The sequence below is a fragment of the Aquarana catesbeiana genome, linkage group LG01, assembly GCF_042186555.1.
Source record: "Aquarana catesbeiana isolate 2022-GZ linkage group LG01, ASM4218655v1, whole genome shotgun sequence".
NCBI classification, from domain to species: domain Eukaryota; kingdom Metazoa; phylum Chordata; class Amphibia; order Anura; family Ranidae; genus Aquarana; species Aquarana catesbeiana.
Genome location: NC_133324.1, coordinates 182,624,540 through 182,640,567, shown reverse-complemented (window position 1 = coordinate 182,640,567; position 16,028 = coordinate 182,624,540). Strand labels below are relative to the sequence as shown.

The 16,028-nt window shown below is 42.5% G+C and overlaps 1 protein-coding gene across 11 annotated transcripts in view; it reads right to left on the bottom strand.

The window, feature by feature from the left end:
* FER (FER tyrosine kinase) overlaps positions 1–16,028 on the bottom strand; it is a 460,890-nt gene that overhangs the window by 245,728 nt on the left and 199,134 nt on the right. For all 11 annotated transcript variants that reach the window (XM_073624598.1, XM_073624589.1, XM_073624593.1 and 8 more), the window contains one exon: positions 5,646–5,768. In XM_073624598.1, coding sequence (XP_073480699.1) covers positions 5,646–5,768 — 123 coding nt within the window. The remainder of the gene's footprint in view (positions 1–5,645; positions 5,769–16,028) is intronic.

The following is a 16,028-nucleotide window of genomic DNA, read 5'->3' as shown; positions in this document are numbered from 1 at the left end:
ACCATTTTAAATTAGCTTTGGTCCAGAGAAGACAGCAGCGTTTCTGGAGTATGTTCAGATATGACTTCTTTGCATGATAAGAGCTCTACTTGGCATTTCTGGATAGCATGGTGAACAGTGTTCACAGACATTGATTTTTGGAAGTATTTATGAGCCCATGCAGTGATGTCCATCACAGAATCATGCCTGTTTTTAATGCAGTGCTGCCTGAGGGTCCAAAGATCACAGGTATCCAATATTGCATGTCAGCCTTGTCCCTTGCACAGTTTTTTCTAGCTTCATGAAATCTTTTGATATTATGTATTGTAGATGATGATATATTTACAGTCTTTGCAATTTTACATTGATGAACATTATTCTGAAATTGATCTTTTTTAAAAGCAGCTTTTCACAGAGTGGTTAACCTCTGCCCATCCTTACCTCTGAGATACGGACTGTTTAAGACGCCTCCTTTCATACCCAATCAAGTTACTCATCTGTTCCAAATTAACCTAAGTACCTGTTAAATGGTTCTTCTAGGCTTTTGCTTGTTGGTACCACTTACTTCGTCAGTTTTTTGTTGCCCTGTCCCAACTTTTTTGGATAGCTCCGCTGGTTTGCTTTCTACACCCCCCCCCCCCCCCCAGTTCCCACAATTGGCACCTTTCAGGGGGGAGCAGGTACCCATTTTTGACATGTACCCGTCCCTACTCCCAGAACTTTGCCCCCCTCCTTCCCCTGCAACTGAGCCATTCACAAAGCGCAGCTGGAGCTGCGCTTTAAAATAGCACATTTTCTCAGTTTAAACGTTTGATATGTATTCTATTTTAGATGGTGAATAAGTCCACCCTAAAATTAAAACCCCTGCATCTACAGACATCCACATTCTAAGACTAACCTATCTAGCCCTGTAAAGAATAAATTGGTATTGTCGGTATTCTGAAGCTGATCTGACCCCGCTGCGGAAGCTCTGCAGAGGACACAGCCAACAACGACTGTGAAATGAATGGGGAGTGACGTCACCCATAGAGTTACAATGGGGATTCCGTTGTCGGACGTGTCCTCTGCACCTGCCTCCACAGCAAAGTCGTGGCTGACAGCTCACAAAAGGTAAGTATACCGATTTCATTGTTACAGGGCTAGATAGGTTAGTGTAAGATCGTGGATATCTGTAGATGCAGGGATTTTAGCTTTAGGGTAGACTTGTACTTTAAGAAAAAGTCTACCTCCCTGTTAAAAGTGAAAACGCTGCAATACCCCTCTACATGAACTTATCTTTGTTTATTAGCAGCAGCCCACTTCCAAGTTGAATGACACCTTGTTTCAGCAGTGAGGCAGCCATGGCCACACACACTATTATTATTTTATTATAATATTAATATTATTATATATTATTATTATTTGAACTACAGAAGGTTCTGCTATCAGAGTATGCCTTCAGCTTTTGGCAGAGATGACACACAAAACAGCTGTGTAACATGTGTGCGTTGCTTCAACCTTCTTACAGGCTACTGCTGCATAAAAGATTATGATGATTGTGGCGGTCAAATGTCGAAGATACATGTAAGGAGGAAAAGTTAGAAAGACTATATACAGTAACACTGTGTGAAGGGAGCAGGCAAAAGTATTAACCATTTGTATATGAGAATAAATAATGCTAAATCTATTAAAATCACTGCACTTTGTATAAACATAAACAACGTGTCAATGCACTACATACACATAAAAAACAATACATCACTGTGTAAAACAATCATCATGTTCCTGCAGCCGCTTAATTAATTGAATAATAGTACATTAGGAAATCTTTAAAAAGCAGATTCCAGAGGCAATTACATCAGTTTCTTCAAATAATAAAAAAAAAGATAAAAAATAATAAAAACAAACAGTCCCAAAAGAAAAAAATTGGTGTCAGAGAGTCCCACGTGCAGATCAGTGTTCTTGTGTACACCCAAGCGTTGTTTGCTAAAGATTTTTGTAAGGCAAAACCTTCTGGTGAGTTTGACACATAAAGGGAGTTAGGGGGGGCACTTTTATTGGTAATTTGTGAAGAGACTGATCTGCACGTTAGACTCTTTATGACTGTGGTCATCAAACCTGTCCTCAGGGCCCACTAACAGGCCAGGTTTGCAAGATAAGAGCCCTTGCACACTGGGGCGGGGGGCGGCGTCGGCGGTAAAACGCCGCTATTATTAGCTGCGTTTTACCGTCGATATGCGGCCGCTAGCAGGGCGGTTTTACCCCCCGGTAGCGGCCGAGAAAGGGTTAAATATCACCGCAAAGCGCCTCTGCAGAGGCGCTTTGCCGGCGGTATAGCCGCGCCGTCCCATTGATTTCAATGGGCAGGAGCGGTAAAGGAGCGGTATACACACCGCTCCTTCACCGCTCCGAAGATGCTGCTAGCAGGACTTTTTTTACCGTCCTTCCAGCGCATCGCTCCAGTGTGCAAGCCCTCGGGGCTTGCACACTGGAATGAAAGTAGCGGCACTTTCGGGGCAGTTTGCAGGCGCTATTATTAGCGCAATAGCGCCTGCAAACCGCCCCAGTGTGCAAGGGCTCTTACTGAAATACATCACAGGTGAAATAATTTGCTGCTCAGAGATTTAAGTATTCTAGTCTGCATCTCCCCAAAGTAAGAGCCCTTGCACACTGGGGCGGGGGGCGGCGTCGGCGGTAAAACGCCGCTATTATTAGCGGCGTTTTACCGTCGGTATGCGGCCGCTAGCGGGGCGGTTTTACCCCCCGCTAGCGGCCGAGAAAGGGTTAAATACCACCGCAAAGCGCCTCTGCAGAGGCGCTTTGCCGGCGGTATAGCCGCGCCGTCCCATTGATTTCAATGGGCAGGAGCGGTAAAGGAGCGGTATACACACCGCTCTTTCACCGCTCCGAAGATGCTGCTAGCAGGACTTTTTTTACCGTCCTGCCAGCGCATCGCTCCAGTGTGCAAGCCCTCGGGGCTTGCACACTGGAATTAAAGTAGCGGCACTTTCGGGGCGGTTTGCAGGCGCTATTATTAGCGCAATAGCGCCTGCAAACCGCCCCAGTGTGCAAGGGCTCTAATACATAAAACCTGGCCTGTTAGTGGGCCCTGAGGACAGGGCTGATGACCACTGCTCTATGACACCAATTTTATCACACTTTATTTTCTTTTGGGACTGTTTTATTATTTTTTATCATTTTTTTATCATTTGAAGAAAACTGAGATAATCTGCGCCTCTGAAATCAATGTTTTCTAAAGATTTCCTAATGTACTATATGTGAATACATGTTTAAATCTTTGAAGCTCCATGTTTTTTTTTGTTATTGCAAATATTATAGAGATTGATAAACTAGCCACTGGCAGAGCTCTGCATTTCACTGAAGATACCTGAGCCTTTAACAACTATAAAGATATTGGCCATACAGAAAGGGAATTGTGAGAAGGGATAGTAAAGCATACAATGGTGGAGAATTGCAGATACACACAAATAATTGCATGCTATACCTAAAAACATCATGGTCCTTATGCCTATATATACATAATAAAAAAATTTAAAAAACACATGTAGAGATCAATCTAAACCCAAAAACAAAAATGCAATATGTTGCAACTTAGAAATGTTTAGAGGTGGTAACTGCTTTAGTTACAGTGCCTTGAAAAAGTATTCATACCCCTTGAAATTTTCCACATTTTATCATGTTAAAACCAAAAACGTAAATGTATTTTATTGGGATTTTATGCGATAGACCAAAACAAAGTGGCACATAATTGTGAAGTGGAAGGAAAATGATAAATGGTTTTCCAATTTTTTTAAAAATACATATCTGAAAAGTGTGCCATGCATTTGTATTCAGCCCCCGTGAGTCAATACTTTGTAGAACCACCTATCGCTGCAACTACAGCTGCAAGTCTTTTTGGGGATGTCTCTACCAGCTTTGCACATCTAGATTGTGACATTTTTGCCCATTCTTATTTGCAAAATAGCTCAAGCTCTGTCAGATTGGATGGAGAGAGTCTGAACAGCAATTTTCAAGTCTTGCCACAGATTCTCAATTGGATTTAGGTCTGGACTTTGACTGGGCTATTCTAACACATGCATATGCTTTGATCCTTTGATCTAAACCATTCCATTGTAGATCTGGAAGTATGTTTAGGGTCGTTGTCCCGCTGGAAGGTGAACCTCCTCCCCAGCCTCAAGTCTTTTGCAGACTATAACAGGTTTTCTTCTAAGATAGCCCTGCATTTGGCTCTATCCATCTTCCCATCAATTCTGATCAGCTCCCCTGTCCCTGCTTAAGAAAAGCATTCCCACAGCATAATGCTGACACCACCATGTTTTAGGGTAGAGATGGTGTGTCCAGGGTGATGTACAGTTTTAGTTTTCTGCCACATAGCGTCTTGCTTTTAGGCCAAAAAGTTCAATTTTGGTCTCAACTGACTACAGCACCTTCTTCCACATGTTTGCTGTGTGCCCAACATGGCTTCTCGCAAACTGCAAACGGGCCTTCTTTCAACAATGGCTTTCTTCTTGCCACCCCTCCAAAAAGGCCAGATTTGTGGAGTGCACAACTAATAGTTGTCCTGTGGACAGATTCTCCCACCTGAGCTGTGGATCTCTGCAGTTCCTCCAGAGTTACCATGGGCCTCTTGGCTGCTTCTCTGATTAATGTTCTCCTGGCCCAGCCTGTCAGTTTAAGTGGACGGCCAGGTTTGCAGTTGTGCCATACTCTCAGTTTTCGGATGATGGATTTAACAGTGCTCTGTGAGATGTTCAAAGCTTGGGATATATTTTTAAAACCTTAACCCTGCTTTAAACTTCTCCACAACTTTATCCCTGACCTGTCTGGTGTGTTCCTTGGCCTTCATGATGCTGTTTGTTCACTAAAGTTTTCTAACAAAGGGCTTCACAGAACAGCTGTATTTATACTGAGATTAAATTACAAACAGGTGGACTCTATTTACTAATTAGGTTGAAGGCAATTGGTTCCATTAGATAATAGTTTGGGGTTTCAAAGTAAAGGGGGGGGGGGGGTGAATACAAATGTGCGCCACACTTTTAACATATTTGTAAAAAAAAAAAAATTAAAACCATTTGTCATTTCCACTTCACAATTATGTGCCACTTTGTGTTGGTCTATCACATAAAATCCCAATAAAAGACATTAACGTTTTTGGTTGTAACATGACAAAATGTGGAAAATGTCAAGGGGTATGAATACTTTTTCAAGACACTGTATATTTTTTTAGGCTTTTCTCCCTTATTTTTTACCCAGTAAGCCTATCAAACACACTTCCCAACCTTGGTCGACTATGATCACTACTCCACACTACGAAGAAAGCAATGGCCGTCACCGAGGCTGGACTACAAATATGGTTGCCTTTGTTCATCTCCTTTATGTAGACAATGGGGGGAATTAGGAGTTTAAACAAATAAAACAATGCCATTTTATAGTTAAGCTCACACTTTGCATTTCTGACAAGTCATCAGGTATTTTCTGCACCTGCTGAAAACGTTCTGTGCCTGAAAAAAAACTAATGCAGCCACCACAGTCCTCTAAGGACTGGTTAGCTGCAATAAATTACATTTTTGTTCTTGGGATCAGTTATGCCTTTATAATAATCACAGCAAATAATAAAACTTGATTACCTAATGTTATGTTTAGCACAGCAATGTGTTTATACATACCTTTACAACAGGATTCAACAGAACTACTCCTGATTTTTTAGTTATAACTTGCTTTGTTGTGTAATGATGTTCTATAAGCTGTGGGATAGTTGGAAATCCAGTTCCTTCAAATCTATATTGATTCTGTTTAAAAGGGATTGGGGTAATGAAAAAAAAAAAAAAAAACAAGAGACATGTTACAGTTGTGAGAAATGGCAATCAAATGCTAAATATTTTTTAAAAGCAAGGTGGAGCCGATATGAATTCTTCCTCATACCTTCAATATATCGATTCAAAGTCTACAGTAAGAGCTAGTTTGACAAAACTGAAAGTAAAAAAAAAAAAAAAAAAAACTATATATAATATATATTTTAATTTTTTTATTTTTTTATTAGGGAGGTACCCTCTCCCACTTTCGGGCAGAATTTGCAACTGCTATTTTTTATTTCTTTTTTTAAACTTAAGGTCCTTTCTAACCTGTACTTGAGGGTAGTACTATTAACTTGATCTCAGGAGGATTCCCCCCCCCCACTACCACCTTTCATGACCAGGCCATTTTTGTAATACAGCACTGCGTTACTTTAACTGACAATTGCATGGTTATGCAACGCTGTCCCCAAATAAAATTTATGTCATTTTTTTCCAACAAATAGAGCCTCCTTTTGGTGGTGTTTGATCACCACTGTGTTTTATATTTTTTGCGGTATAAACAAAAAAAACTTTTTTTTTTTTTTTTTTTTTTTTTACTTTCTGCTCTAAAACATATCCAATAAATAAATTTGAGCCAATATGTATTCTGCTACGTATTTTGTCTTTTTGGTAAGGGAAGAGAAGGTTTTGTTCCCTGCTTTGCAAAAACACAAAATTCATTGCTTCCCCCCCTCAGAACTGATATCTGCCTTGTTTATTAAGGCAAAACTCAGTTGTGTGTGTATTACTGATGATCGGCGGGTGCTGATGGACATCCAGTGCCCCACACCCGCAGATAGGCTTCTGCTGTGAATAATCACAGCAGAAGCAGGACACGCCCCCTGCAGGCAGGAGTGCAGAATTATATATATATATTACATTACACACACACGCGATTCTGCTCAGGAGAGGCGCCCTGTAGCAGTAAGATTGCTATGGACAGTGTTAAAATGGTTAAGGAGAAAGCTTTGCACATGTAGTAAACAAATAAGGCAGCTCCACATTCATAAATGTTTACCAACTACACAAATCAAAACTGAAATAAAATGAAGCCCACTGATTTAACGGTTTCCCAAATGGAAGTTCAGGTTAGAAATGTTTCATGAATGCTAATAAATCCTTAATCAAACATACCAGCGTTATCATTATTCACTATATATATATATATATATATATATATATATATATATATATATATATAAGGCATGCCTTTATAGTGACAACCAGTGTGCTTATGTCAGCTCTCATCTGAACTTTTAGGCCATCAAATGGCATACTCGATCACATGTGTAAAACCAAATCTACTACATGTCTAAATAGAAGTTAGAATGATACAATTTTTGACTGCAGCTCCGCTTTAAAAATTACAGTCATCATATTCAAAAAAAAAAAAAAAAAAAATCTGTAAAAAAAAGGGCTATAGTTTCTATTAGCACAAAATCAAGTAGAAAAATAGAACCATATGTACAATAGTAGGAATAGAAAAGTGCAATACAAGAAAATAAAGTTATGGAACTAAATACATTTTTGTAAACTAGCAAGTGACTTTTTTAATGCTTACTTGCTTGCATATTTTCCCTCTATTATATTTCTAAGAGCCCAGAGTAGATGAAATATGAAATAGAACAAGAGGCCAAAAGATTCTCATTGAAAGAAAAGGCTCTAGTATACAAAAGCTTCTTTGGGAGTTTGTGAAAACAGCAAAGTACAATAGGTCTAAAATAGAATATTCACAAAATTTGACATCTAAAAGATAAACTGGCAACTTTTGTTTCATCACAGTGCTTCTCAACTCCTGTGTCAAGGAACATGACCAGGTTATACATTCCAGATTTTTAGGCAGTCAACACCTATGAGACAGTCAAAAGATCAGGAAATATGTACTTCTTTTAGTCTGAGGAGTAATTTATTGAACACCTACATCAATGTCAATCAAATTCACTTAAGTTCAAAAAATCCATGAACAGGAAAAGTCAAAACAGAGTGCAAGTTTTTATGTGACATAAAGCTACTCATAAATAGCTATGTTAGGTAGTAAATGAAGTTGAAAATTGGCCAAACGAGAAGAGAAAAAAAATCACCCACCAACAACTGACATGGAAACGTACTTGGACACTGAAAGAATGCCTTCAGATTACTGCATCTGTGATCATTTGCACAAATCACTTCAAATAAATGCAACAAAAGGCATTATAATTGACAATATTTACCAATAATTTGAGTCAGACACTCAGATGATTGGTTGATACTGCATAAGTCAGGAGAACATTTCTTAAAGCCAAACTCCAGGGGAGTATTTTAGATTTATTTTGCCAAGTTATCGCTAAAGCTGTATATACTACATATACCAGTGTTTCTCAACTCCAGTCCTCAAGGCGCCCCAACAGATCATGTTTTCAGGCTTCCCATTATTTTGCACAGGTGATTTGATCAGTTTCACTGCCTTAGTAATGGTAAAGGTTTAGCTTGGTAAATGTTTATTTACTAAAGGCAAGTGCAGTCACTCTAAATCTAAGGGGTAGATCTGAAATGAGTGGAAGCTCTGCTGATTTTATCATCCAATCATGTGCAAGCTAAATTGCCGTTTTGTATCTTCCTTGCATATCCCCCTCGGATCTACAGTGACTTTACTTCTAAGTGCACTTTCAGTGCAAACTGGAGTTGCCCTTAGTAAATAAACCCCAAGGTGTCACAGTAGCAGAGCCCAAAAGATCAAAGCTACAGTTAACCCCTTCCCGCCGACCGTACGCAGATATGCGTACTCGGCTTTCCGGGGTTATACCGGGATGATGCCCGCAGCTGCAGGCATCATCCCGGTACCGTTGTTTACAGCGGGCGATCGGCTACCCCTGTATAACAACCGATGCGGCTAAAAGCCGCTCGGCTGTTATACAGGAGGAGCGGGAGGGGACATCCCCCCCCTCCCGCCGCCTCCCGCCGCTGTTACCGGGCCTCCCGTGCGATCGGGAGGCCCGGTGTCCGTTCGGCTGCCTTCGGCGGCTGGGGGCGGGCTGGAACGAAGCTGCGAGCGGCTTCGTTCCAGCCTTCTTGTTGTAAACGCGGAAGCGACGTCATGACGTCACTTCCCGTTTACTCGGCTGCCAATGGCGCCGAATTTAAAAAAGTACACAGTATTCAGAATCGCCGTTTTCAGCGATCTGAATACTTTGAAGTGTAAAGGAGGGATGGGGGGTCTTTTAGACCCCCCATCCCTCCACAAAGAGTACCTGTCACCACATATTACTGTCACAAGGGATGTTTACATTGCTTGTGACAGCAATAAAAGTAAAAAAAAAAAAAAAAAAAAATTTAAACACAATTGCCCCTGTCCCCGCGAAGCGAAGAAAACGCATACGGAAGTTGCGCCCGCATATGTAAACGGTGTTCAAACCACACATATGAGGTATCGTCGCGATCGTCAGAGCGAGAGCAATAATTCTAGCCCTAGACCTCCTCTGTAGCTGAAACCTGGTAACCGTAAAATTTTTTTAAAGCGTCACCTATGGAAATTCAAAGGTACCGTAGTTCGTCGCCATTCCACGAGTGCGTGCAATTATAAAGGGTGACATGTTTGGTATTTACTCGGTGTAACATCATCTTTCACATTATACAAAAAAATTGGGGTAACTTTACTGTTTGCATTTTTTAAAATTCATGAAAGTGTCACTTTTCCAAAAATTTGCGTTTAAAACACCGCTGCACAAATACCGTGTGATAAAAAATATTGCAACAATCGCCATTTTATTCTCTAGATTCTCTGCTAAAAAAATATATATAATGTTTGGGGGTTCTAAGTAATTTTCTAGCAAAAAATACGGATTTTAACTTGTAAACACCAAATTTCAAAAATAGGCTTAGTCATGAAAGGGTTAATGAACAACGTTTTAGCGTTTTTCTTAGATTTTCAGCTTTTAACCTTTCACACATTGTTTTATTGAAATCATCTGTTTTTGTAATGCCCTTATATATATATATATATATATATATATATATATATATATAGTTACATAGTCAGGTCGAAAAAAGTTACATCAAGCTCAACCAAAAAAAAAATAAAATAAAAAATACAATCCCTATACACAAACCTACACCAACACTTGATCCAGAGGAAGGCAAACCCCAGCAAAGCATGCTCCAATGAGCTAGAGCGGGGGGAAAACTACTACCTGATCCCACGAGAGGCAATCAGATTTTCCCTGGATCAACTTTTACCTATAAATGTTAGTACCCAGTTATATTGTGTACATTTAGGAAAGAATCCAGGCCTTTTTTAACTGCTTGCTGACCAGCGCATGACGATGTACGTCGGCACAATGGCATGGCTGGGCAAATTGGCGTACCTGTACGTCCCCGTAAGATGCGGCATAGTGGGCACTCCGTGAGTGTGCCCACGGGGGTCCCGTGGACTCAATGTCCACTGGATGGGCATTGAAAGGCAGTGGAATAACGTCCTTGCAGGATGTATCCAATTTACAAGCAGACCTCAATGCACTGTCAGCTTCCCTGGTGGTCCTGGGTGGGATCCGAGGGGGGCTGTGCTGATAAACAATCAGCACAGACCTGTCAGGAGAGCAGCCTATCGGTTCTCCCCTACTCGCGTCTTTCAGACGCGAGTGAGGAAAAGCCGATCACCGACTCTTCCTATTTACATCGTGATCAGCCGTGATTGGACACGGCTGATCACGTGGTAAAGAGTCTCCTTCAGAGACTCTTTACCTAGATCGGAGTTGAGGTGTGTCAGACTGACACACCGCAACAACAATGCCCGCGATGTGCCCCCTCCGGGGGCGCGCAACGGCTTAATATCCTGTTCACGTCATATGACGTCCTGTCAGGATATTGAAACCACTTTGCCGCCATCATTTTGCAATATGGTAGGCGGCAAATGGTTAATAATAATAATAATAGTAAGGTAAACAGAATAAGCGTATTCAAACAAGCCAGAGTTCAGTAACCGGATCAGGTAGTCAGCCAAGCAAATGCCAGAAAGCCAGAGATAAACGTAGTAGTACAGCAAGCAGGATCAGGAGCCAGAAGGAATGTCAGCCAAGCGAGTCTTCAACAAGAACGCAGCAGAAAGTCTCTGTGATGGCGAAGGCAGAGATCAAGTGAGCTGGATGACTTTAAGTAGGCAGGACTGACGAGCAGAATCAACAGCTGGGTAACTGTGGAGAGAGATGGGAGCTGGCAATTAGCCAACAGCTGAGCGGCCAGCTCAGAGAAGGAAGGGCTGAGCCCAGCCCCGAGAGTACCCCCTACTCAACGACCCCTCCCCCTCGGAGAACCACCAGGCTTGAGGGGAAAATGTCAATGGAAATCACGGAGGAGGACAGGGGCATGTACGTCCGAGGATGAGACCCAAGAGCGTTCCTCCGGACCATACCCCTTCCAATGCACCAGGTACTGTATGCGCCCACAGAACCTACGGGAGTCAACAATGGATTGTACTTCATACTCATGGTTCTCAAACTGTATAGGGTGAGGACGTGGCACCGAGGTGGTAAAGCTATTACAGACCAAAGGTTTCAATAAGGAGACATTTAACACATTTGAGATGCTCATACTAGGAGGAAGGTCCAAGGCATAAGCCACTGGGTTAATCCTGCGAAGGATACGGAAAGGCCCAATAAAACGAGGTGCGAACTTCAAAGAAGGAACACGAAGTCAGAAGTTGCGAGACGACAGCCAGACTCTGTCCCCAACCTAGTAGGAAGGTGCAGGCAGGCGTCTGCGGTCAGCATGGAGTCTGTACCTATCGTTAGCATGTTGCAAAGCCTCCTGAACTTGTGCCCAAGCGGAACGAAGACCACGGAGATGCTCCTCTAACACAGGAATACTCTGTGGAACAAACTAGTCAGGCAACATGGAAGGTTGGAAGCCATAATTTACCATAAACGGGGACATTCAGGAAGCAGAATTCAAGGCACTATTGTAAGCAAACTCTGCCCACGGTAATAGGTCTGACCAGTTGTTATGATGGTCAGAAATATATCAATTTAAGAATTGTTCCAAGGACTGATTGGCTCGTTCTGTGGCCCCATTAGACTGCGGGTGATACGCAGAGAAAAAGCAAGCTGAAACAGAACCGGGAGAAAAACTGACCACCCCTGTCCAAGACAATCACCTTGAGTAGTCCATGTAAGCGAAAGATCGCAGGAGCAAAAATGGAAGCCAGTTCCTTAGAAGTGGGCATCTTCTTAAGTGGAATACAATGACACATCTTTGAGAACCGGTCAACCACCATAAGGATAACAGTATTGCCTTGGGAGTTGGGTAACTCCACAATTAAATCCATAGACAGGTGGGTCCAGGGCCTCTCTCCATTGGGTATGGGTTGTAGGAGGCCCACTGGAAGATGTCGTGGAGTCTTACTCTGATCACACACGGAACAGGCAGCTACGAAGGCAGTTACATCAGCCCGTAGACTAGGCCACCAGAATGGTTGGGAAATGGCCCAAACGAGTCGATTCTTCCCAGGGTGGCCAGCTGCCTTGGGAGAATGGCAAGTCTGGAGCACGGCAGTACGGCGACTCTCTGGGACAAAGCAGCGGTCACAAGGTTTCTCAGGAGGAGCATAGACCTGAGCAGCAAGAATTTTGTCACCCAAAAGACAAGTAAGACTGGTGCGAACCGTAGCCAGAATACAATCAGAAGGAATCACCGGAACAGACTCCGACTTTGAAGTGGAGGAAAAGTGTTGAAACAAGGCGTCAGCCCTTACATTCTTAGTACCGGGTAAGAAAGACAAAGTAATGAAAACTCGACAAGAAAAGAGCCCATCGCACCCTTCTGGGAGAGAGGCGCTTAGCCTCAGACAAGAATGTGAAATTCTTATGGTAAGTAAGAATGAGAACCGGCACAGTGGTACCTTCGAGGAGATGTCTCCATTCTTTCAGGGCTAAAATGATCACCAACAGCTCTCTGTCACCAAACTCGTAATTGCACTCTGCAGGTGACAATTTCTTGGAAAAGTAGCCACACGGATGCATAGAGCTCTCAGAGTTAGGACATTGAGACAGAAGGGCACCAACTCCAGTCTCAGAAGCATCAACTTCTAGGATAAAAGGCAATGTAGGATCAGGATCTGCCAACACAGGAGCACAAACAAAAGCAGCCTTGAGACTTTCTAAGGCCTTAATGGACTCCGGAGACCAACTCTGTGGGTTACCGTCCTTTCTGATCATATCAGTCAGGGGCTAGACCAGAGACGAGAAGTTACGAATAAACTTCCGATAATAGTTGGCAAAGCCCAGGAAACGCTGCAGAGGACGTAAACCCACGGGTCGGGGCCACTGTAGGACTGCTGAAAGTTTCTCTGGGTCCATCGAAAAACCAGCAGTGGAATTTAACCTGTTCATGATGAAACTCGCACTTCTCCAGTTTACAATAGAGATTGTTTTCTCTTAGTTTCTGAAGCACATGACAGACATCTGTGTGGTGGCTCTCCAAGGACTTGGAAAATATGAGGATATCATCAAGATAAACCACCACACATAACTGCAACAAATCTCGGAGGACATCTTTAACCAGTTGCCAACCGGCCCATAGCCAAATGACAGCTGCAGGGCGGTTGGATAACTCTGGGATCACGTCATATGACGTGATTCCAGAAAACTGCTCCCGCGCCCCCTGGGGAGCGCACATGGGAACATCCGTGACCGCCGGGTCCAGAGGACCCAGCGCATCACGGATCACGGTAAACGGCCGCTGATCTCGGCCGTTTACCATGTGATCGCTCCGTCAAATGAGAGGGGGTTCCTCCCTCCCCTCTCTGTACCAATCGGTACAGAGGGGGAGAGATCGGATGGGAGCCGCGCTGTGGGCTGGATGTGTAGTGCCCACAGCGCTGCTCAGTGACATGTGCAGTCACATCCATCCATCCCTCCATGCTCAGCCATCCCCCCCCATGCTCAGCTCTGTAATACCCTGCAATGCTTTGCAATGCCCCGCAATACTCTGCAATGCCCCCCAATGCCTTGCAATACTTTGCAATGCCCTGCCATACTCGGCTGAACTCGGCCTCTGCATGTGGCTTGACTTTGTGTGGGGATATCTGAATGATGGGTGCAGCTACTGGCATCATTCAGATATCAGCTTTTTCAGCCGGCGATTCCCTACACCATAGCGGCTGTTCCGCTGCTTGATTGTTCTTATGGGAGGCGGGAGGGGACGCACTCCCCTCTCGCCGCTCTCAGGTGCTTCTACCAACTCACCGCTACGATCGAATCCAGAATCTTTTTTTTTTTTTTTCAGGCTTCCCAGCCTAGAGGTGAGATGTGGGGTCTTATTGACCCCATATCTCACTGTAAAGAGGACCTGTCATGCCATATTCCTATTAAAAAAAATTTTCCTCCGTGTCCTCGCATGCAGAAGCGAACGCATACATAAGTCCCGCCCACATATGAAAATGGTGTTCAAACCACAAATGTGAGGTATCGCTGCGATCAGTAAAGCAAGAGCAATAATTTTGGCCCTAGACCTCCTCTGTAACTCACAACACAACAATTTAACCAGTAAAAATTTTTAAAGCGTCTCCTATGGGGATTTTTAAGTAGCAAAGTTTGGCGCCATTCCACGAGTGTGTGCAATTTTGAAGGGTGACATGTTAGGTATCTATTTACTCGGCATAACTTCATCTTTCACATTATGCAAAAACATTGGGCTAACTTTACTTATTTGTTTTTTTTTTTTTTAAAGCACAAAACTTTTTTTTTTCTTTAAACGCGTTCGAAAAATTGCTACGCAAATACCATGCAAGATAAAAAATTGCAACGATCTTTGCTAAAAAAAATATATATAATGTTTTGGGGTTCTATGTAATTTTCTAGCAAATAAATTATGATTTTTACATGTAGGAGAGAAATGTCAGAATTGGCCTGGGTGTTCCTAGAATGCCTGATGGGGCTCCCTGCATGTTGGGCCTCTGTATGTGGTCATGCTGTGTAAAAGACTCACAAATGTGGTATCACCGTACTCGGGAGTAATAGTAGAATGTGTTCTGGGGTGTAATTTGTGGTATGCATATGCTGTGTGTGAGAAATAACCTGCTAATATGACAATTTTGTAAAAAAAAAAAAAAAAGGAAAAAAAAAATCTTGATTTTGCAAAGAATTGTGGGGAAAAATTAAAACTTCAAAAAACTCATCATGCATCTTTCTAAATACCCTGGAATGTCTTCTTTCCAAAAAGGGGTCATTTGGGAGGTATTTGTACTTTTCTGGCATGTTAGGGTCTCAAGAATTAGACAGGCCGTCAGTACTTCAGGTGTGATAAATTTTCAGAGATTGGCACCTGTGGACTCTATAACTTTCACAAAGACCAAATAATATACACCGATTTGGGTTATTTTTACCAAAGATATGTAGCGGTATAAATTTTGGCCAAAATATATGAAGAAAAAATTACTAATTTGCTAAATTTTATAACAGAAATGAAGAAAAATGCATTTTTTTACAGAATTTAAGGTCTTTTTTCTTTTATAGCGCAAAAAATAAAGAACCCAGAGGCGGTGATTAAATATCACCAAAAGAAAGCTCTATTTGTGTGAAAAAAAAGGACAAAAATTTCATTTGGGTACAGTGTTGCATGACATTGCATGGGTACAGTGTTGCAATTGTCATTCAAAGTGTGAGAGCACCGAAAGCTGAAAATTGGTCTGGTTATTAAGGGGGTTTAAGTGCCCAGTGGTCAAGTGGTTAATAAATTCCTGGAAAACTGCCGGGGCGTTACAAAGGCCAAAAAAGCATTACGAGGTACTCATAATGGCCTGTTCTGGTATTAAACGCAGTTTTCCACTCATCGCCCTCCTTAATCCGCACGAGAGATTGTATGCCCCTCTCAAATCAAGATTTGTGAAAACCGTTGCTCCCTTGAGGCGGTCAAATAACTCTGTAATCAACGGAATCGGGTAGGCATTCTTAACTGTGAAACGATAGAGACCCCTATAATCAATACAAGGTCTCAGTTCACTGCTCTTCTTCACAAAGAAGAAACCAGCACCAGCAGGAAAACGAGGAAACGAGGATTTGCTGATGAAACCTCAAGAAAGTGCGTCTGCAACATACTCCTCCATGGCCTTTTCCTCCAAGATCAACAAAGGGTAAAGCAGGCCACGAGGGGTTATGGCACCAGGTTGAAGGTCAATTGCACAATCATAAGGCCGGTGTGGAGGCAAACTACTGGCTTGACCTTTGTCAAAGACATCGCTAAAATCGC